Here is a 24,413-nt window from a genome sequence, read left to right on the forward strand (position 1 = left end):
AGAAGAGAAGCTGAATAAGCGATAATGAGAGCTGAGGATAGCAGAGAATGGATAATCTGTACTGAAAACAAATCACATGTGGTAACAGGTCTGAGAGTAGGTGAGAAGGGTTGGCTGTATAAAGGTAACCCATACCATAACAGTGGTAGTGGCTAAAAAAAATGGAAGGACAGAATCAGGCTCTAAAGCTATTGAACCTTTTCAGAGGTATTTTAGGCACTGGAGGTAGTTTCCTTGAATTCCAGGAGCAGCAATTCTTGTTTCATATGCTGTTGCATTGTTTTGGAACTTTGGAAAAAAAGTCAAAACAACAGCAGTTTTAAAAGGGAGAAGAACAGACAAAGGGAGCACATGGTGAGGACAGTGCAGGAGAGAGAGAGAGAGAACCTGCACAGTTACTGTCATTGCTGTTTTGAAGTCATGTATCGCTGGACATCAGAGTGCGTCTGGGAAAATTAACAAACAGTGAAATTCACAACTAACCTTGGAGGAACCTGTTTGGGTGAAGTTCACAGCACAGAATCAGATACATTAATTGCTGTTTTAAGTCTGTCCAACAGAAAGGCTGCAGTAGAGAGTAGAGTGGGTTCTTTCTTGATTATATATGTTTTTGGAGATATATTTCTTGAATAAACTTAAAATATAAGCCATAACTACGAATTTAACCTGGGGCAGTGTTTTGTAGAGGAATAAGACGGTGTTATTTTCTGGGTCTGCAGATTGTGAAGGAGCAAAAATGGCCATTAGTACAGTGATATGTACTTCTTGTCAGATGTGGGAGTTTACAGAGAGTTTAAGGGTTACTGTGGATTATATCTGCCATAAATGCTGTTGAATGCGAGTGTTATCAGATCGAATTGATCGGTTGGAGAGAGTTAGAAGCAATGAGGAATTTGCAACAGCAGCAGTATGTGATGGATGGCAGTTATAGGAAGGGGGGAAAGTCTCAGATACAGTCACATAGATGGGTTAACTCCAGGAAGGGTAAGAGAGGTAGGCACCTAGGGCAGGAGTCTTTTGTGGATATACCCATTTCAAACAGGCAGCTGTTTTGGAAAATGTATGGGGTGATGGATTCTGAGGGAAAAGTAGCACGAACAGCCAAGTTTCTGGTATTGAGACTAGCTCTAATGCAACGAGGGGGACATCGGCTTCCAAGAGATCAATTGTGTTCGGGGATTCTGTAGTCTGAGGTACAGACAGACGTTTCTGTGGCCAGCAGCGAAAAAGCAGAATGGTGCGTTGTTTCCCTGGTACCAGGATCAAGGAAGTTTCAGAGATGGTGCAGAATGTTCTCACGGGGAAGAGGGGCCAGCAAGAGGTCATTGCCCACATTGGAACCAACGACAGGGGAAGGAAAAAGATTGAGATTCTGAAGGGAGATTACAGAGAGAGTTAGGCAGGAATTTAAAAAGGAGGTCCTCGAGACTGGTAATATCTGGATTATTCCCAGTGCTATGACCTAGTAAAGGGCAGGAATAGGAGGATGAGCAGATGAATGCATGGCTGAGGAGCTGGTGTATGGGAGAAGGATTCACATTTTTGGATCATTGGAATCACTTCTGGGGTAGAAGTGGCCTGTACACGAAGGATGGATTGCACCTAAATTGGAAGGGGACTAATATACTGGCAGGGAGATTTGCTGGAGCCGCTCCGGAGGATTTAAACTAGTAAGGTGGGGGGATGGGACCCAGGGAGATAGTGAGGAAAGAGATCGATCTGAGACTGGTACAGTTGAGAACAGAAGCGAGTCAAACAGTCAAGACAACCAGGGACAAGGTAGGACTAATAAATTAAACTGCATTTATTTCAATGCAAGGGGCCTAACAGGGAAGGCAGATGAACTCAGGGCATGGTTAGGAACATGGGACTGGGATATCATAGCAATTACAAAAACATGGCTCAGGGATGGGCAGGACTGGCAGCTTAATGTTCCAGGATATAAATGCTACAGGAAGGACAGAAAAGGAGGCAAGAGAGGAGGGGGAGTGGCATTTTTGATAAGGGATAGCATTACAGCTGTGATAAGGGAGGATATTCCTGGAAATACATCCAGGAAAGTTATTTGGGTGGAACTGAGAAATAAGAAAGGAATGATCACGTTATTGGGATTGTATTATAAACCCCCTAATAGTCAGAGGGAAATTGAGAAACAAACTTGTAAGGACATCTCAGCTATCTGTAAGAATAATAGGGTAATTATGGTAGGGGATTTTAACTTTCCAAACATAGACTGGGACTGCCATAGTGGTAAAGGTTTAGATGGAGATGAATTTCTTAAGTGCGTACAAGATAATTTTCTGATTCATTATGTGGATGTATCTACTAGAGAAGGTGCAAAACTTGACCTACTCTTGGGAAATAAGGCAGGGCAGGTGACTGAGGTGTCAGTGGGGGAACACTTTGGGGCCAGCGACCATAATTCTATTAGTTTTAAAATAGTGATGGAAAAGGATATACCAGATCTAAAAGTTGAAGTGCTAAATTGGAGAAAGGACAATTTTGACGGTATTAGGCAAGAACTTTCAAAAGCTGATTGGGGGCAGATGTTCGCAGGTAAAGGGACGGCTGGAAAATGGGAAGCCTTCAGAAATGGGATAACAAGAATCCAGAGAAAGTATATTCCTGTCAGGGTGAAAGGGAAGGCTGGTAGGGATAGGGAATGCTGGATGACGAAAGAAATTGAGGGTTTGGTTAAGAGAAAGAAGGAAGCATATGTCAGGTCTAGACAGGATAGATCGACTGAATCCTTAGAAGAGTATAAAGGCAGTAGGAGTACACTTAAGAGGGAAATCAGGAGAGCAAAAATGGGACATGAGATAGCTTTGGCAAATAGAAGTAAGGAGAATCCAAAGGGTTTTTACAAATACATTAAGGACAAAAGAGAAACTAGGGAGAGAATAGGGGCCCTCAAAGATCAGCAAGACGGCCTTTGTGTGGAACCGCAGAAAATGGGGGAGATACTAAATGAGTATTTTGCATCAGTATTTACTGTGGAAAAGGATATGGAAGATATAGATTGTAGGGAAATAGATGGTGACATCTTGCAAAATGTCCAGATTACAGAGGAGGTAATGCTGGATGTCTTGCAACAGGGAAAGGCGGATAAATCCCCAGGACCTGACCAGGTGTACCCGAGAACTCTGTGGGAAGCTAGAGAAGTGATTGCTGGGCCTCTTGCTGAGATATTTGTATCATCGATAGTCACAGGTGAGGTCCTGGAAGACTGGAGGTTTGCTAATGTGGTGCCATTGTTTAAGAACGGTGGTAAGGACTAGCCAGGGAACTATAGACCAGTGAGCCTGACGTTGGTGGTGGGCAAGTTGTTGGGAGGAATCCTGAGGGACAGGATGTACATGTATTTGGAAAGGCAAGGACTGATTAGGGATAGTCAACATGGCTTTGTGTGTGGGAAATCATGTCTCACAAACTTGATTGAGTTTTTTGAAGAAGTAACAAAGAGGATTGATGAGGGCAGAGTGGTAGATGTGATCTATATGGACTTCAGTAAGGCGTTCGACAAGGTTCCCCATGGGAGACTGATTAGCAAGGTTAGATCTCACGGAATACAGGGAGTACTAGCCATTTGGATACAGAACTGGCTCAAAGATAGAAGACAGAGGATGGTGGTGGAGGGTTGTTTTTCAGACTGGAGGCCTGTGACCAGTGGAGTGCCACAAGGATCGGTGCTGGGTCCTCTACTTTTTGTCATTTACTTAAATGATTTGGATGCGATAATAAGAGGTACAGTTAGTAAGTTTGCAAATGACACCTAAATTGGAGGTGTAGTGGACAGCGAAGAGGGTTACCTCAGATTACAACGTGATCTGGACCAGATGGGCCAATGCGCTGAGAAGTGGCAGATGGAGTTTAATTCAGATAAATGCGAGGTGCTGCATTTTGGGAAAGCAAATCTTAACAGGACTTATACACATAATGCTAAGGTCCAAGGGAGCAAAGAACAAAGAGATCTTGGAGTGCAAGTTCATAGCTCCTTGAAAGTGGAGTCAGGGGTGGATAAGATAGTGAAGGAGGCGTTTGGTATGCTTTCTTTTATTGGTCAGAGTATTGAGTACAGGAGTTGGGAGGTCATGTTGCGGCTATACAGGACATCAGATAGGCCACTGTTGGAATATTACGTGCAATTCTCGTCTCCTTCCTATCGGAAAGAAGTTGTGAAACATGAAAGGGTCCAGAAAAGATTTACAAAGATGTTGCCAGGGTTGGAGGATTTGAGCTACAGGGAGAGGCTGAACAGGCTGGGGCTGTTTTCCCTGGAGCATTGGAGGCTGAGGGGTGACCTTATAGAGGTTTACAAAATTATGAGGGGCATGGATAGGGTAAATAAGCAAAGTCTTTTTTCTGGGGTCGGGGAGTCCAGAACTAGAGGGCATAGATTTAGGGTAAGAGGGGAAAGATTTTATAAAGACCTAAGGGGCAACATTTTCACACAGAGCATGGTACGGATATGGAATGAGTTGCCAGAGGAAGTGGTGGAGGCTGGTACAATTGCAACATTTAAGAGGCATTTGGATGGGTATATGAATAGGAAGGGTTTGGAGGGATATGGGCCGGGTGCTGGCAGGTGGGACTAGACTGGGTTGGGATATCTGGTCGGCATCGACGGGTTGGACTGAAGGGTCTGTTTTCATGCTGTACATCTCTATGACTCTAACTCAACGTTGAGTCCCAGAAGCTGCAGGTCCCCAAATGGAAAATGGGATGTTGTTCTATGAACTTGCGCTAACACTCACTGGAACACTAACAGAAATATTGGTATGGGAACATGGTGGTGTGTTGAAGTAGCAATTAACTGGAAGCTCATTTTCTATTTGTAAAAATGACCCAATGTGTACTGCAAAAGCAATCACAGTCAACATTTCATAACCCCAGTGTAGAGCAGACCACATCATGAACAGCAAGTACAGAAGACTAGATGAGATGAGGATGTTGGGAATGGTGGAGGAATGGCCCAGAGTGTCTTGGAGGGAACGATCCCTCTGGAATGCTGACAAAGGAGGGGAGGGCAATGTCTGTCTGGTCATGGCACCCTGCTGGAGATGACGGAAACAGTGGCTTACAGACCTTTGGATGAAGAGACTGGTGGGATACTAAGTGAGGACCAGCGGTCTCCACTGCTTTTGAGGGAATGAAGAGAAGATGTCAACTCAGAAGAGTGGTAGATGGGCTGGACACAGTTAAGGGTCCTGTTGACCACAGTGATAGGGAATCCTCGGTTGAAAAAAACGGAAGGTGGCATTATCAGAACAGATGCTACGAGAATGGAGAACCTGGGAGAATGAGATGGAGTCCTTACAGGAAGCAGGGTGTGAGGAAATATAGGAGAAAGTGAGGACTGCAGATGCTGGAGATCAGAGCTGAAAAATGTGTTGCTGGAAAAGCGCAGCAGGTCAGGCAGCATCAAAGGAGCAGGAGAATCGACGTTTCGGGCATGAGCCCTTCTTCATGAAATATAGTTCAGGTAACTGTGGAAGTCAGTGGGCTTGTAGATATTGGTAGCCAGCCTATCCGCAGAAATAGAAATAGAGAAGCTAAGGAAGGGAAGGGAGGAGTTGGAGATGAACCAGATGAAGGAGGGTGAAGGCAGGATGGAAATTGGAAATTGATAAATGCTTCCAGGTCAGAACAAGAGGCGGAAGCAGCCCGTATATCGACATATCAGAGAAAGAGTTGTGGGTGGGGGCTAGAGTAGGACTGGAACAAGAAATGTCCAACATACCCACAAAGAGATAGGCATAACTGGGGCCCATGCAGGTACCCATGGACACACCTGAGGTGAAGGAAGTGAGAAGAGTTAAAGGAGAAGTTGTTCAAAATGTGAGTGAGCTTGGCCAGACGGAGAAGGGTGGCAGTATGCAGGGATATCAGGCCTTTTTTCCAGGAAGATGTGGAGAGCTTCGAGATCTTTCTGATGAGGGATGCACATGGAAAGGGACTGCAGCATGTCCACAGTGAAGAGGCAATGGCTGTTGCTCACAAATGGAAATTTTGAAACAGGTAAAATACAATTAGAATTGTGGATAGAGGTGGGAATGGACTGGAAAAGGCAAGAAAAAATCCAGTCGAGATAGGAAAAGGGGCTGTAGGATTGGAGAGGGCAGAAATAATGGGTCTGTCTGGGCAGTCCTGTTGTGGATTCTGGGAAAAAATGGAGAAGTGGGCTATATGGGGTTGGTGGACCATAAGCTGGAGGGTGTTGAGGGGAAATTCCCAGATGAGATGAGGTTGATAGTCATGGCACAAAGGCCTGATGCTCGATGGTGGGGAATATGGGAAGAGGTGTCAGAGAGCTGGCACTCAGCCTCTGCAATGTAGACGTCTACACCAGACAGACAACAACACCACCCTTGTTGGCAGTCTCAATTACAAAGTCAGGCTTGGATCTGAGAGCACAGAGAGCAGGCAGTTCATGGGGAGATAGGCTCGAAGAGTGGGTGAGGGAAGGAGATAAATTAAGGCAACTGGTGTCACTTTGGCAGTTCTCAATGAACAAATAGAGTGCAGCTAAACAGCCAAAAAGAGGAGTCCAGGCAGAGGGAAAATGTTTGAGACAGGTGAAGGCATCTGTGGGAAGAGAAGAGGACTCCTGTCCAAAGAAATGGTCACAGAGTGGGAGGTAATGGAAGAAGTGTTCAATGCCATGCCATGCACAAAATCTATTGAGATGGGGGTGCAGAGGGATAAAACGAAGGTCTTTGCTGAGTACAGAACACTCAGCATAAGAGAGCAGGAGGGAAAGTAAATACACGACAGGAGGTGGGGTTGGGAGAAGGGATGGAATCCGAGGAAAGGGGAGGGGAGGAAGGTTCTGGTGGGGTGCGGTTATCTTTGAGCTGTTGTATTTTTTATTCCTTAATGCCTAAAAAGAGGGAGAAAACATTTCTTGTTAGAGCATCAAATAGGCTGCAGAATTAAGCAAAAGTGGGGTGTGGGGGCAGGGCAGCTGAGTCAGCATGAGGCAGTGCTGATGGAGTGAGAAAGGTCAAGAGTGTGCATATGGTAGCGCATAGCACTCAGTCAGGATCTCAGGATGTGGCATGTATTGCTGTCTGAGGAACATTGAACATCACGGAGATATCTGTGATCCTGGGTGGATTTAAAACATGAAGGATGAAGCTTCAGTCAGAATCCACGTGGGGTGATCCTGAGCCGGACACAGTAACTGAGAAAAGAGATATGGCTGTAGGAGTAGGTTTGTCAGATACAAGGAGAAAAAGTGAAAGTAATGATGGAGAATAGGAAGAAAAGTTAGAACAGAAATCCTGTCAGAGCAGAACTTCTTCAAGATGGGCATATTGGAAGAGATGGGGCAGCAAGTTAAACGCTAAATTAAACAAAGAACTGCGGACACTAGAGATCTGAAATAAAAACCGAAATTGCTGTCGAAACTCAGCAAGTCTGGCAGCATCTGTGAGACATGTTGCCATTCTCCTGTGCCTTAACAACTGACTAAATCAGAAGACTGTTTCATAAGAGTTGTGACTACCTTCTGGTATATAAAAACAAAAATAATGTTTTCCCTGATGACTTGCAGTTTCAGTTGTTCAGTCTTGAGCTTATAAACTCTGAGTTGAGGCTGCTAGAATTTCAAATGTTTACTGTAGATTGGTATGTCCTTGATCTAACCAGCAGCCAGAAGTTACCACATGCTGCAGCTGTGATACATTACTCATCCTACCATCCTTGATGTGTTCTAATTGCTTAATTATTTTATTTAATTATGTATTAATGACTTTTTATATTTTATTAACCTTAATGATCTGTTGCCATAGTGTTGTGAACCTTATGAATAAATCTTGGTCATTTACATGATACTACAAGTCACTCTGCTAAGGAGAAGCTAGTTATTACAGAATCATAGAAGCCATACAGAATGGAAGCAGGCCATTCAACCCATCAAATCCAAACCAACTCTCCAAACAACATCCCACCCACACTCACCCTCCTACCTATCCCCATAACCCCACATTTCCCATGCCTAATCCAATCAGCCTGCACATCCCTGGACACAATGGGCAATTTAGCGTGGCCAATCCACCTAACCTGCACATCTTTGGACTGTAGTAGAAAATTGGATCACCCAGAGAAACTCAGGCAGACATGGGGAGAATGTGCGAACACTACACAGACAAATGCCTGAGGGTGGAATCGAACCCTGGTCTCTGGTGCTGTAAGGCAGCACTGCTAACTAGCGACCAATTCCTGAAGGCTGATAAGTTTTAAAACTTATTTTCTTCCTCTTCTAACTTCCTTAATCACCCAAAATTCAGCATTCAGATGTAAGTTTCACACACTATTTCCCTAAATCATCCAATATTCAGCATTCTAAATAATACTCAAGTGCAAAGTCACATTCATTTTACACTAGCCTAATACAAAAGGTCTATCTGTCCCAGTTACAGAGGAACCAATTTCAGCTGCTTTGTTAATTAACTAAGGTCCACTGCTTTTCCAATGGAAACCTTGTTAAAACCATGTTTAAGTCTGGGAACTTTAGGATTAAAACTCTATGTTTCTGTTAAATGCTAACTACAAACAAATTAAGATCACACAAAAAGATGAAGCCATGGAAAGATAATCTCCAACAAGAGAGAATTGAACTAGCTCTCCTTGATGTTTAACATCATTCTTGAATACTCCATCATCAACATCTGTGGGCGGCACGGTGGCACAGTGGTTAGCACTGCTGCCTCACAGCGCCTGAGACCCGGGTTCAATTCCCACCTCAGGCGACTCACTGTGTGGAGTTTGCACGTTCTCCCCGTGTCTGCGTGGGTTTCCTCCGGGTGCTCCGGTTTCCTCCCACAGTCCAAAGATGTGCAGGTCAGGTGAATTGGCCATGCTAAATTGCCCATAGTGTTAGGTAAGGGGTAAATGTAGATGTAGGGGTATGGGTGGGTTACGCTTCGGCGGGGCGGTGTGGACTTGTTGGGCCGAAGGGCCTGTTTCCACACTGTAAGTAATCTAATCTAATCTAATCTAATCCAAGGGGGTTAGCATTAGTTGGGGTTAGCATTGGTTGGGATTAGCGCGCCCCCCACCAACCACACACATGTGTGGCTCTAAAGCAGGTCAAAGACAGGGAATTCTGCAGCAAGTTATTTCTCAAAGCCTGTCTATAATCCCCAATGTGAAAGTCAGGAGTGTGATGGAATATTCTCCATTTGCTGATTTGCATCTCCAATACATAAAAAGCTCTATAGACCATCCAAAACTAATCAGCCTACTCGATTGGTACCTGGCCCATCCTATACACCAAACATTCACCCCCTCCTTGAACAGTGGCAGTGGTGTGCAGCATTTCCACATTATAGCCAGCACCAAACAACCTTGCAAAAGTGTCCTGGAAGGTTTTGGAACTGTCCTTCAACCAGTTGAAAAAAGGCCAGAATAGAGAGCCACACAAATCTCACCTTGCTTTCTTTAAGGTTTAAAAACAAGTGAATCACATTTTGAGACAGAATATTGTTAGGAAGTTCTTTGTGCTCAGTAGGCTTTTATACTTTGAGACTTCTAACCAAACCTGACATTTTCATCTTCGGGGTTAAAGTAAATGTGAGATTAAAAGGAAGAATGGAATAGTTTGTGAAATGACGAGGTTGAGTCACAGACCAAAATTACAGATAAGCAATCTAGCTTTATTTGAATAAATAAAATTCTTTTTAACTCACCATGGTGGGAGCCAAGCAAAATCCCCAAGTTAAAAAAATGCACTAGTTAAAGGAAGTCTGCAATGTCATAGAGTCATAGAGATGTACTGCATGGAAAGAGACCCTTTGGTCCAATGTATCTATGCCAACCAGGCATCCTAACTTAATCTAATCCCATTTGCCAGCACTTGGCCCAAATCGCTCGAAACCCTTCATTTTCATGAACGATCCAGATGCTTTTTAAATGTTGTGATTGTACCAGCCTCCACTACTTCCTCTGGCAGCTCATTCTATACACGCACCATCCTCTGCATGAAAAGGTTTTCTCTTATGTCCTTTTTATATCTTTCCCCTCTCACCTTAAATCTGTACCCTGTAGTTCTGGACTCCCCCACCTCAGGGAAAGAACCTTGTCTTTTGACCTTGCTCATGCCCCTCATGATTTTATAAACCTCTACAACGTCATCCCTCAGCCTCTGAGGCTCCAAGGAAAACAGCCTAGTCTATTCAACCTCTCCCTATAGCTCAAATCCTCCAACCCTGGCAACATCCTTGTAAATCTTTTCTGAACCCTTTCGAGTTTCACAACATCCTTCCGATAGGAAAGAGACGAGAATTGCACGCAATATTCCAACAGTGGCTGAACCAATGTCCTGTACAGGTGCAACATGACCTCCCAAATCCTGTACTCAATACTCTGACCAATAAAGGAAAGCATACCAAACACCTTCTTCACTACCCTATCTACCTGCGACTCCACTTTTAAGGAACTATGAACCTGTACTCCAAGGTCTCTTTGTTCAGCAACATTCACAGAGACATTAGCATGAAGTGTATAAGTCCTGCTCTGATTTGCTTTTCCAAAATGCAGCACCTTGCATTTATCAAAATTCGATTTCATCTGCCTGGTTAACTTTGTTTTTGTTTCCACACTTCTCACCTGGAGGAATTTAAAAGCACCAAGTGCTACAAATATTATGCATTTTTATCTAACATTTACAGCTTTATTGTGCTATTGAGGTTTAGGCACAGTGTTATCGTGATCATTCTCAGATCAGTCAGACAGTTGTGTATTGAAACTTCACTGCGTGACTTGAGAATACAATCTGGACCAACATCCCAGAGTAGTACTGTGGGTGTGATTCACTAATGGGTGTGTTACTTTTTAGATAAGACATTAAGCTGTCTGTTTAAGCAGGACAGAAAAAAAAAATACTCGAAGAGAAGGGAGTGCTTCTTGAGTGCTGCCCACAACTGTCAATTCATGGGAACGTGGTTGCCCGGGAACAATAGTGCCCAGACTTTAAAGCAGTGCTTCATTTGCTGAGATATCTTACAAATCAAAAGATGCCATAAAAGTTTGTTTTCCTATCAAAAATGTTACAGTAAGCTGTTCCAGTCCAGCATCTCCCAACACTGTACATAAAAAGCAGGACAAATCCAACCCAGCCAATTACTATATTTGAAAGTGGATAAATGTGAGGTGCTACATTGTCGTTGTACAAATCCGGGCTAGACCTATAAAATTAATGGTAAGGGCCTCGGGAGTTTTGCTGAGCAAAGAGACCTTTGTTCATTATTCCTTTAGAGTCGCAAGTAGACAGGATAGTGAAGGTGGTCTAGGCAAAAGTGAGGATTAGAGTGGTGCTGGAAAAACACAGCTTTTCTATAACAGGGAGACCAGAATTCATGAGTTGAAAAATGTGGTGCTGGAAAAACACAGCAGGCCAGGCAGCATCTGAGGAGCAGGAAAATCGACATTGCGGGCAAAAGCCCTTCATCAGGAATAAAGGTAGGGAGCCTCTGGTGTGGAGAGCTAAATGGGAGGAGGCTTGGGAAAAGGTAGCCAAGAGTAGAATAGGGGGATGGAGGTGGGGATGAAGGTGATAGGTCAGAGAGGAGGGTGGAGCGCATAGGTGGGAAGGAAGATTGGCAGGTAGGACAGGTCATAAGGATGATGCTGAACTGACAGATTGGAACTGGTGTAAGGTGGAGGGAGGGGAAACGAGGAAACTGGTGAAGTCCACATTGATGCCCTGGGGTTGAAGTGTTCTGAGACGGAAGATGAAGCATTCTTCCTCCAGGCATTGGATGCTGAGGGAGTGGCGGTAGAGGAAGCCCAGGACCTGCATGTCCTCAGCAGAGCGGGAGGGGGAGTTGAAATGCTGGGCCACGGGATGGTGGGGTTGATTGGTGCGGCTGTCCCTGAGATGTTGGCTAAAGCGCTCAGCGAGAAGGCATCCAGGATCCCCAATGTAAAGGAGACTGCAATGGGAGCAACAGATACAATAAATGACATTGATGGATGTGCAGGAGAAACTTTGAAGGCTCCTTTGGGGCCTTGGATGGCAGGGGGGGGGGGGGGGGGGGGGGGGCGCGAAGAAAGAGGGGGGAAGATGTGCACGCAGGTTTTGCAATTTGTGCAGAGGCAGGGGAAGGTACCAGGAGGGAAGGGTGAGTTGTCTTTTTTTGGGTGGTGGTGGTTGAGGCGGGGGGGGCGGGGGGAGAGGAGGACCGTAGTCACGGAGGAAACTGTCTTTGCGGAAAGTGGCAATGGTGGGGGGCAGGGAAATATATCCCTGGTGGTGGGGTCCATTTGGAGGTGGTGGAAATGTCGACGGATGATGCGGTTTATGCGGAGGTAGGATGGAAGGTGAGGACTGGGGGGATTCTGTCCTTCTTGCAGTTGGAGAGGTGGGGTTTGAGGACGGAGGTCCAGGACGTGGATGAGATACGTTGGAGGGCATCTTCAACCACGTGGGAGGGGAAATTGCAGTTTTTAAAGGAGGAGGCCATCTGGTGTGTTCTGTGGTGGAACTTGTCTAGGACAAGTGAAGGATTAATGAGTTCTGGTCTGGGAGAAAGTGAGGACTGCAGATGCTGGAGTACCAGAGTTGAAAAATGTGGTGCTGGAAAAATACAGCAGGCTAGGAATTCAGGAATTCCTGAAGACGGACTCATGCCCGAACGTCAATTCTCCTGCTCCTCGGATGCTACCTGGCTTGCTGTGTTTTTCCAGTACCACATTTTTCAACTCATGAATTCTGGTCTCCCTGTTATAGAAAAGATGAGGTGTGTTACTTGCCACAGTATTTTTAGCCTCTGGCCTGCTCTTGTAGCCACTGTGTTTTTGTGATGAGTCCAGTTGAGTTTTGGCTCAATGGTAACCCCAAGAATGTGATAGTGGGGATTCAGTGATGGTAACAACATTGAATGATAAGGGGCAGTGATTAGACTGTCTCTTATTGAAGATCATCATTGCCTGACATTTGTGTGGCATGAATGTTATTTGCGACTGGTTAGCCCAAGCCTGAATGTTGTCCAGATCTTGAACATAGATATGTTCAATCAAATTGACCAGCAGCTCCATCAGTGCTACAAATTTAGCAATGGTGCTGCCAATACAGGAGACACACCCTTCAAAAAAACAACATGGTTTCTCGCCTCAAATAAATCAGGAGCATTGGGTCGGGGATTTGGAAAGCTTATGGAGGTTGGTCGAGAGCGGTCATAGAGTTATAGAGATTATACAGCATGGAAACAGATCCTTAGGTCCAATTCATCCATGCCGACCAGATATCAGAAATAAATTTAGTCCCAGCACCAGTGTGGGAGAAGGTTTTGCAGCCGGCAAAGGAAGAGGGTAGTGTCTTCAGGAAAGCATCCCTGATGTACATAGATTACCCCTGAAAATCATACCTCACCTTTCTTCCCTTTCACCCTTTTCATCAACTTTGTAAATAAGACAGCCTGCACTCAACTGCACACACCTTCAATACTGTGACTTGGGAAACATATTATCAGCATCAAAACAGCTTTTAACAAACTCATTTAGTCTTTAATTACAACTTTATATATGGTGTGGAGACTACCCATTTCAGAGCCCACTCACCCTCCATATTATGGGGGTGAGCTTGGAGTATAGGAACATGGTGAGTTGGACACCCACCTTAGATTACATACCTTTCTTACAACCCCACTTTACACAGATCTTACAACTTATATCCTCATTAATCTGCATCCCTTACTCAATGCGAGCAATATATTTCGATGCAGTTTAGCAATGCCTTCATAAATAGTATCCACATTTAGTCTATGCTTTTGTGCCCTACATTCACATTCTTTGATACTGGGTTGCAGATTATCACATGTAACAATGCAATGCTAATCCAGCTGAGACACACAGCATTTCTCTGTCTCACGTAACACAGGCAATAAATGCCTGCCATGCTCTGACCTTTACATGCTTCAAAGTCACTGGCTTTGGCTGCGCACTCCATAGCCTCACAAGTATGTGTTAAACAGCTTCCTCTGCTCTATGTCCTAGATCACAGTTCTATTTTATATCATATCTAGTCATACTAACCATCAGTAAAGCAAAGGTTGACAGGCCGATGAGGGAAGAGGCCATTTTGGATTTGGTGCTCGGCAATGAGCTAGGACAGGTGTCAGATCTCGCGGTGGGAGAACACTTTGGTGAGTGACCACAACTGCCTCACATTTACCATAGCCTTGGAGAGGGAAAGGAACAGTTACCGAGGGAAGATATTTAATTGGGGAAAAGGAAATTATGATGCTATCAGACAGGAATTGGGAAGTACAGATTGGGAGCAATTGTTCCACAGAAAAGGCACAACAGACATGTGGAGACTATTTAAGGAGCAGTGTTGCGTGTGATGCACAAATGTTTCCTCTGAGACAGGCAAGAAGGGGCAAGATTAAGGCGTCTTGGATGACGAGAACAGAAGAGCTTCTTGTCAAAAGGAAGAAGGCAGCTTACATAGGGTGGAGAAAGCAAGGATCTAGCACAGCTTTAGAGGATTACAGGCTTACTAGAAAGGAGCTCAGAAATGCACTGAGGAGAGCCAGGAGGGGGCATGAAAAAGGCTTGGCAAGAAGGATTAGGGAGACCCAAAGGTATTTTACTCCTACGTGAGGAATAAAAGAATGATCAGGGAGAAGGTACGGCCGATCAGAGATAGAGTAGGAGCTTGTGCAGATAGGGGAACCCCTAAATGAGTTTTTATGCTTTGGTTTTCACTAAGGAAAGGGACCTTGTGAATGAGAACTTTGAGGAACTGGGATACATGCTTGACCAGATCAAGACTGATGAAGTTGATGTGCTGGAAATTTTGGAGAATATTAAAATTGGTAAGTCCCAGGACCAGACCAGATTTATCCCAGGCTGCTCCGGGAAGCGAGAAAGGAAGTTGCTAAGCCGCTTGCGAAGATCTTTGCCTCCTCACTATCCAGGAGTCGTACCGGAGGATTGGAGGGAGGTGAATGTTGTTCCTCTTTTCAAGAAGGGGAATACGGAAATCCCTGGCAATTACAGACCAGTCAGTTTTACATCTGTGGTCAGCAAGATTTTGGAAGGAATTCTGAGGGATAGGATTTATGACTATTTCGAAAAGCATAGGGTGATTAAAAACAGTCAGCATGGCTTTGAGAGGGGCAGGTCATGCCTCACAAATCTTATTGAGTTCTTTGAGGAGGTGACAAGACAGGTCAATGAAGATAGAGCAGCGGATGTGGTGTACATGGACTTCAGCAATGCATTTGATAGGGTTCCCCATGGTAGGCTCATTCACAAATCAGAAAGTATGGGTTACAGGGAGATTTGGCTATCTGGATTCAGAACTGACTGGCTGACAGAAGGCAGAGAGTGGTTGTAGATGGAAAGTATTCTGCCTGGAGGTCAGTGGTGAGTGGTGTCCCGCGGGGCTCTGTTCTTGGGCTTCTGCTCTTTGTAGTTTTTATAAATGACTTGGATGAGGAGGTTACGGGGAGGGTTGGTAAATTTGCAGATGACACAAAGGTTAGAGGTGCTGTTGATAGTATTGAGGGCTATTGCAGGCTGCACTGCGACATAGACATAGACAGGATGCAGAGCTGGGCTGAGAAATGGCAGATGAAGTTCAACCTGGATAAATGCAAAGTGATGCATTTTAGAAGGTTAAACTTAAATGCTGAATATAGGATTAAAGACAGGATTCTTGGCAGTGTGGAGGAACAGATCCCTCAAAGTTGCCACCCAAGTGGATACAGTTGTTAAGAAAGCATACAGTGTTTTGGCTTTCATTAAAGGGGGATCGTGTTTTAAGAGCTGCGAGGTTTTGCTACAGCTCTACAAGTCCTTGGTGAGGCCACACTTGGAATATTGTGTCCAGTTCTGGTCACCCTAATATAGGAAAGATACAGAGGTTTTGGAGAGGGTGCAAAGAAGTTTTACCAGGCTGCTGCGTGGACTGGAGGGCTTGTCTTATGAAGAGAGGTTGACTAAACACAAACTTTTCTCTCTGGAGAGGAGGAAGAGAGGTGACCTAATTGAGGTAATGAGAGGCATGGATAGAGTCAATAGCCAGAGATTTTTATCCAGGGCAGGATTAATTGGCACTAGGGGTCATAGTTTTAAGATATTAGAAGGAAGGTATAAAGGAGATTTCAGAGATAGGTTCTTTACGGAGAGAGCTGTGAATGTATGGAATGCGTTGCCAGTGGTGGTGGTGGAAGCAGAGTCATTAAGGACATTTAAGCGACTGCTGGGCATGCACATGGACACCAGCGAGTTGAGGGGTGCGTAGGTTAGGTTATTTTATTTTAGATTAGGAATAATGCTCAGCACAACATCGTGACCCGAAGGGCCTGTTCTGTGCTGTACTTTTCTATGTTCTATGTTCTATAAAAGTATCAAACTGGTATTGATGTTTATTCCCTCGAATAAAATCTTATCACCTTCTGAGAATATAGCAAATCCAGGCAACTCTTCCATTTTCTTGGATTCCCCAAACTCCTAGTCAACATTGATGCTTTGGCTCAAGGTGATGCCTGGCCATCAACACAGACCAAAGAAAGTTAATGCTCCTTTACTAGATAGATCGGTTTATTTTGATACAATTCCCTACATTTGAAATACTTCGAAAAGGCAATTCCTAATCTATAGCTTTGATTAATTATAGCTGGCAAGACCTAGACAGAAATAAATACAGACACAATGTTGAACCTACATCAATCAAGCCAATTGGTAAAGCTGCTGATATCAGGCAATATACACTTCAGATTACTGAATAACTGAAGGAGGGGATAGGGAATCATGGAACGCTGAAGGATGTGCCACATTCAAAGATGGCTAATTATAAAGACGATTGTGGAAAACTCAGCTTGCCTCACCCTCTAGTTGAGCCTATGACCCTGAACCTATCAATGTAAAAATAGTATTCCAGCCAGTAAAAATGGAGTTTTATACATTACTTGAAGGAGTAGATAAGGAGAGCCTGAGTAGTGGAGCGATTCCAAATTTGAGACTAGGGCACAAGAACATACAAGTCAGAAATAATATAGATCGGGGATTTGAGAATACTGGAGTAGTAGGATGAAAGGTATATAACACATTTCATCATAATTTTTGAAAGTTGAATTTTGAAATTTAGGCTGAGGGACTTTGGTCAGTTTGTGAGGGTTTCTTTATAAGGTCAGAAAGACAGTTTTGATCACTGATCCAAACATATCAACACGAAAAAAGCCCAGGATTGAAATCAAGAGCTTGGGAGAATCTCTATGGTGTTAATGGGTAAAATGATTATCCTGATGAACTTATGACAGATAGAGTAAACAGAACAAAAGCCACTGATGTTGTTTTGAATTCAGAGCAGAAGAGCAAAAGTCTTTAGCTCAGAGGTAACACAAGAATTAGTTCAGTTCAGGGCAACCAGTCAGCTCTGCATGAAATTATTTCAAATCTGTGAAATTTCTAAGCTGGGGGAACTTGTATAGAAATTTTTTAAGATTTTAGAATTGAAAACGTTTGAGGCTTTAGAACTGACAAAGGTTCATGCCAGCAGATACGAAAAGGAATCATACAATTGTCTCCGCAGTGCGGAGGAGTCAATTAAATCAAAACATGATGGTGGGAGTGTAATCTCTTTGGCTTGAGATTTTATGAGAGATAGAATTGTGAAACAGGGTGCAATTTTGTTTTGCTTTTAGTGTTAAGATCTTTCTGAACCGATTTCTATTATCTAAGTCACTTGCAGCAATCCCTCTAATTTTCTTTCCAACTAAACATGCCTCTGAGGTCCATGGGTGACAGTGATTTCCAGAAGTGGAAGTCAATGCTGAACAATGTGTGTGGAACCTTAGAATGCAGCATGCTTTGATCCTTTTATTTTACGTAATACAGTTGTGTTTTGTTATTAAAGAACAGTATGCAATCCTGTGTAAATGTTTCCGTGACTATCATGTTAACTAACTAAAAATAAGTTAAACATCTAATTGATCAAGCTAGGTTTCATTCTAGGACCTTGTCCAGCCCAGCTGGGATCATAAAACTAGAAACAAATTAAGGGTGTGCTTGATCATGGAGTCAGTGCCTTTATGGAAAGTGATTAGGTAATAAGCAGAATTACAGTGAATACTGGGGACAAGTATACTGCTCGAACAAAGTCTCCTTGCACACTAGGTCAAAGTATCTCAGTTAGCATAGTTGTACTAAGTTAATATATTTACGTACGTGCAACTAACTTCAATGAATTATAGATGATGACTAACAAAAATGCGGTTAAATTAGATATTTTAAAACGTATCATGTGTGATTGAAAGATTTTAGAAAAAGATGTAGACAGGTTAAGAAAGCAAACAAAAATTTGACAAGTCGAGTATTATGAGGAATAATGTGAACTTACACACTTTGGCCAGAAAAACGGTGGTGATATTAAGGTAATATTATAGTTCAAACGGCACCGTGGTTAGCACTGCTGCTTCACAGCCCCAGAGAGCTAGGTTCGATTCCAGTCTCAGGTGACTGTCTGTGTGGAATTTACATGTTCTCCCAGTGTCTGCATGGATTTCCTCCAGATGTTCCGGTTTCCTTCCACAGTCCAAAGATGTAGGGGTTAGGTGGATTGGCTATGTTAAATGCAAGGTTACTGGGATAGAGTGGGGAGCCAGAGCTGGGTCTGGGTCTGGGTTTGGGTTTGGATTGGATGCTTTTCAGAGGGTCGGTGCAAATTCAATGGGTTGTAAAGCCTCTTTCCACACTAGAATAGATAGAATCTACAGAGATTCTATGATAAGTAATTTAGAATTCCAGGCTAATGTTCTTGGGAAATGGGTACAAATCCCACCATGTCAGGTGGTGAAACTTGAATTAAATTTTTTAAAATCTGGAAATAAAAGCTAATCTAATGGGGATCATAGAGCCACTGTCGATTGCTGTAAAAACCTATTTGGTTACTAATATCCTTTAGAAAATGAAATCGTATCATTATTTGGTGTGGTATGGTGTGTATGTGATTCCTGACCCACAATAATGTGGTTGATTTTTAACTGCCTTTGAAATGGCTGAGCATGTCACTCAGTCTTAGCAGACTACTACAAAGTCAAAGGAAAGGAAAGAAACTGAATGGACTATAGTACCTAGAACAATCCTAGACATGGGATATGACAACACCAAACTGAGGCTTGTTGATACTGATCCTTCTGGTCCTCCTTACCAACATCTGGGAGCTTGTGCCAAAATTGGAACAGCTGTTTCACAGATCAGTCAAACTACAGCATGCCATGATCATACCATACACTCTACATCCAAGAAACCACTACCATCATCCATGACCATTTCCTGTTCCACTGGGATGACAGACTCATCAGAGATGGCTGCAGAGTGATATTGTCAGGTGTGAGGTACACTCGGAGCCCTGAGCATTGTTTCCAAACCTCATCAGATCTGGTCAAACAGAAGCAAGGAAATTACCTGCTGATGGCCACCTATCACCATCACTGCAGATGCCTCTTTATCAGAAGGACGATAGCAATTCGAGAAAATAGCTTTCCTCCACTTTAACCAAGGTAATAGGTAATGCTAGTCTAGCTTGTTAAACCCATATGACAGAATAAATAGAAATATAAAAGCAACACGCTATTTAAATAGAGATTACAGAAAATAGTAGTGCAGAGAAATTGAGTGTTCTGGTATGTGAATCACAGAGTTTGTAAGCAGGAGCAGTAAGTATTTAAGACAACAATATTTTGTTTAATTAACTCTTGGGCCTTCAGCTTTGCTGGCTAGACCAGCACTTATTGCCTGTCTCCAGTTGTTCTTGAAAAAGTGGTGGTGAGCTATCTTCTTGAACTGTTGCAGCCCATGTACTATAGAACCACAGTGCCATTTTGGGAAGGAAATTCCAGGATTTTGACCCAGTCATAGTGAAGGAACGATGATGTATTTTCAAGATAGGATAGTGAATGGCTTGGAGGGGAACTTGGAGGTATTGGCGTTCCCACGTATCTACTGCCCTTGTCCTTCTAGAAATTCCTGGGTGTGGAAGGTACTGTTTAAAGAGCTCTGGTAAAAGTCTGCACTACACAGTGCTGCTACTGAACATCGGTAGTGGAGAGAGTGGAAATTTGAAAATGTTTTGCCAATTAACCTGCTGCTTTGGTTTGGATATTGTCAAGCTTCCTAAGTGTTGTTGGAGCAGCACCTATCCAGGCAAGTGGGGAGTATTCCATCAGACGTCTGACTTATACCTTATTAGATGGTGGACAGACTTTGGGCAGGCAGGTGATGAGTTAGTCTCTGCAAGATTCCTAGGCTCTGACCTGCTCTTGTAGCCACTATGTTTATATGGTTCTTCCAGTTTAGTTTTTGGTCAATCATAAATTGTTGATGGTGATACCAAGTAGCACTTACAAAAGCATAAGTTGCTCATACGCTTAGTTTGGGTTTCACCAGGGTCACTGGGATCCTGAATTAATTGCAGCCTTGGTCCAAACATGTCAAAAAAGCAGAATTCCACAGGTTAGATGAAAATCACTGCCCTTCACATCAAGGTACCAAGTGTAAGATTGATAGCAGGGGATTCGATGATGGTAATGCCACTGATTGTCAAGGATGGTGGTTAGGTTGTCTCTTATTAGAGATGGCCACTGCCTGTTCTTTGTGTAGTGTGAATTAGATTAGATTAGATTAGATTACTTACAGTGTGGAAACAGGCCCTTTGGCCCAACAAGTCCACACCGCCCCGCCGAAGTGCAACCCACCCATACCCCTACATCTACCCCTTACCTAACACTACGGGCAATTTAGCATGGCCAATTCACCTGACCTGCACATCTTTGGAGTGTGGGAGGAAGCCGGAGCACCCGGAGGAAACCCACGCAGACACGGGGAGAATGTGCAAACTCCACACAGAGAGTCGCCTAAGGCGGGAATTGAACCCGGGTCTCTGGCGCTGTGAGGCAGCAGTGCTAACCACTGTGCCACCGTGCCGCTCAAGCCTGTTGCTTGCCGCTTGCCAGCCCTAGCCTGTTATGTATCTAAGGAGTTGCAAATGGTGCTGAACATTGTGTAATCATCGGCAAATATCCCCACTTCTGATCTCATGATAGAAGGGAGGTCATTGATGAAGTATCTCAGGATGTGTGGCCCGAGAACACCATCCTGATTATCTTACAGAGATTCCCTGGAGCTGAGATGATGACCTCCAACAATCTCAACCATCTTTCTACATGCTACATATGACTCCAGCCAGCGGAGATTATGTCCCGATTCCTACCAGCTCCAGTTTTGACAGGGCCCCTTGATGTCTCATTCAGTCAAATGCAATCTTGATGTCCACAGTACTCACTTTCACCTCCTGAATTAAGCTCTCTTGTACATAAATTTAACAAGTGTTTAACAAGTAGAGATATTTACTGCAATTGAAGATGGCTTTGATGAGATTACATCTGGAGTAATCTGTACAGTTTTGGACTGATCTGAAAAAGTATATAACGCATTAGAAGCACTTGAGAGAAGGTTAACTTTACTAACATGTGATTTATATGCCAGAACACACAAGTCATTTTGTACCAACGAGTTCTGAAATCCTTCTCAATTTAAATTGTACACCACTTTCCTTTTATCTCAGTTATGGGATGTGAGCTCCTTATTTCCTGTTCCTAATGGCCCATTACTGGAATGAAGAGCTATTTTCCGGTGCAAGGCTGGACAGGTTGTTAGGAGTTTAGAAGAAACAGGGATGAGCTTGCTGAAACATACAATAGCCTAAAGGGACTGCCCAGTGGATACTGGGTTGCATTTTGTTGAGGAGATTAGAATTAGGGGACACAGTTTAAAAATAAGCAGCCTTGGTCTTAAGACCAAGTGAGGAGAAACATTTTCCACAAGTGGGTTGTTGGCCCGAAACTTCAATTCTCCTGCTCCTCGGATGTTGCCTAACCTGCTGTGCTTTTCCAGCACCACATACTCGACTCTGATCTTCAGCATCTGTAATCCTCACTTTCTTCTATTCACCTGCCTAGAAAGCAGTGGAAGTTGGATTAGGGAAGGGAGTCAAAGGGCATGAAGGGCAGACAGCTAAATGGAATGGAGACTGCAATCGGATCAGCCTTGATCTTATTGATGACAGATCAGGCTCAAAGGGCTTATTCTTGCTTCTAAGTGCTATGTTCCTTGAATTGAAAGCCACTAGATAGCCAGAATTTGTTACACCTAATCAAAAGCTACTACAAAAATTCACCTGAAAATGTAGTACTCCAAACCAATTTTAAAAATCAAGGAATAAAAAAATCTGATTAAGTGTGAGAACGAGAGATTAGTTTGACCCAACTTGAATCCCTGTTTGTATGAATGTTATTTGTATCAGCTTTTTCTTAGAAACTTTCATAGATCAAAGCTATTTAACGAAGCAAATCCACAACAGTTTGCAATTATACATACATATAAACAGGAATAAACACTAATATTTCATTTGAAAAGAATAATTTCATTTAGAATCTATGCACAATAACTACAAGGTTTATTGTTTAATTATGTAAAAAGCTAAGAGGAAAAGCTCAGTTCATGTTCTTAGCCTTAGCCTGTGTCCTTACCTCATTCTACAAATAAAAGAGCGTCTGGATCCCATGCACATTCTCATTGAAGACTGTTGCCCTTCTTTTTTAACTGTCCCAGTCTTGAGATCCAGTATACGGCCTGTGTTTTAAGAGGAAACAAAAATAAATGAGACTAAATGAAGATTACTGCAGAGTGTTTTCAGATTGAGGTTCATGTGGAATATGGATCTACCCTTTGTAGAGCCAGACCCATAGGGACTGAGAGATGGAGATGGCTTTCAACATCTTAATGTGGATTCCAACAGCTGCACTTACAGTAGGAAAGCATTTCATAGGTGCTTTTTCAAACAAAATTTAACTCATGTCAGGTGATACTAAGGTAAATGGTCAAAAGTTTAATTGAAAACATCGAACATTTCAAAGATGATTGAGGTGGACACGTTTAGGGAAGGAGTTTCAAAGCCTATGGCCAAGATAGCTGAAGCATGCCATCAAAAGTGGAGCATCTAAAATCAGATGTGCAAGCAATCATGAGACCTCAAAGGAGAGTAGCTACTGGAAGAATTAACAGAGGTAAGAATGGATGAGGCCGTGGAATGACTTGAAAAAAAGGGATAAGAATTTTAAAATCAAGTCATCTATGAAGAGAGATTGGTAGACTGGGGTTGTTTTCCAGGCAAGTGAATACAATGGAAGAGATTACAAGAGAAGAGATTAAGAGAGAACATGATTGAGATGTGTAAAATTAGGAGGAGCACAGATAGGGTAGACAGGAAGAAACTTTCTCTTGATTAATGACCGAGGCCATAGATTTAAGGTAAAGGTTTAGAGGAGATGTGAGGAAAAACCTTTTCACATAGAGGGTAATGGGAATCTGGACTCACTCCTGTAAGGGTGGTAGAGGCAGAAACCTTCATAGCAGTTAAGAAATATGGAGATGTGCACTTTGATTTGATTTATTGTAGTCAAATATATCTAAGTACAGTAAAAAGTTTTCTTTTGCAAGCAGTACAGGCAGATCATAGCAAACATGGACACACAGTTCATAGAATGCTTAGACAGAGTGAGGCATAGGAGCTTATGGCTGCACAGGAGCTGCGCAAAGCAAGATCAACATTATTTGAAGTTAGAGAGGTCCATTAGCAGTCTAACAGCGGGGAGGAAGCTGTTCTTGATTCTGTTGGTGCGCGTGTGCTCAAACATTTGTACTTTCTGCCTGATGGAAGGGGTTGGAAGATAGCAACACCAGGGTGGGTGGAGTCTTTGATGATGTTGGCAGCCTTTCCACAGCAATGAGGTGAAAACAAAGTCCATGGATGGGAGGTTGGCTTGCGTGATGGTCTGGACTGTGCACACAACTTTGTAGTTTCTTATGGTCCTGATCAAAGCTGTTGCTATACCACGCCATTATGGAATGAAAGACATACTAGGCTATGGGCCAAGTGCTGGAAATTGAGATTACAATAGTTAAGTGGATGTTGTTGATCAATGTGGATACAATGAGCCAAAGGGTCTTTATCTATGCTGCAGGCCTCTATGATTCTAATGCATTGATGAATCCAGAGTCCATGTAGGACAAGTGAGCGTTAGGCAAATGGGACTTGCCATGCATTTGGATAGATGCAATAGAGATTTCAATGAGCTCAAGCTTACATCCATTGGAAATTAGTAAAGTAGCCAGGACAGCCATTCCCGCTTCATGTGTAGCCATTGCACATGAAGTGTTCACACAACTACTGGATTTACCCATAATTATCATGTCAGAATACTTCAACCATAAACAGATATTTTTATGGAAGGAAAAACACTTATAACAGTAAGAAAAGGCAGTTTGGTTAATAATCCCAAAATCCCACATGATTTCATCAACCTCAATCTGTGGGAACCATTGGTGTGCTTATATATTCC

At 43.2% G+C, this 24,413-nt stretch overlaps 1 protein-coding gene across 8 annotated transcripts in view; it reads right to left on the bottom strand.

The window, feature by feature from the left end:
* Positions 1 to 24,413, bottom strand: part of arnt2 (aryl-hydrocarbon receptor nuclear translocator 2) — a 454,524-nt gene that overhangs the window by 291,230 nt on the left and 138,881 nt on the right. For all 8 annotated transcript variants that reach the window (XM_072564841.1, XM_072564840.1, XM_072564847.1 and 5 more), the window contains one exon: positions 22,542 to 22,644. In XM_072564841.1, the coding sequence (XP_072420942.1) occupies positions 22,542 to 22,644 (103 nt within the window). The remainder of the gene's footprint in view (positions 1 to 22,541; positions 22,645 to 24,413) is intronic.

This window comes from Chiloscyllium punctatum, chromosome 48 (genome assembly GCF_047496795.1).
Source record: "Chiloscyllium punctatum isolate Juve2018m chromosome 48, sChiPun1.3, whole genome shotgun sequence".
In the NCBI taxonomy this organism is placed as follows: domain Eukaryota; kingdom Metazoa; phylum Chordata; class Chondrichthyes; order Orectolobiformes; family Hemiscylliidae; genus Chiloscyllium; species Chiloscyllium punctatum.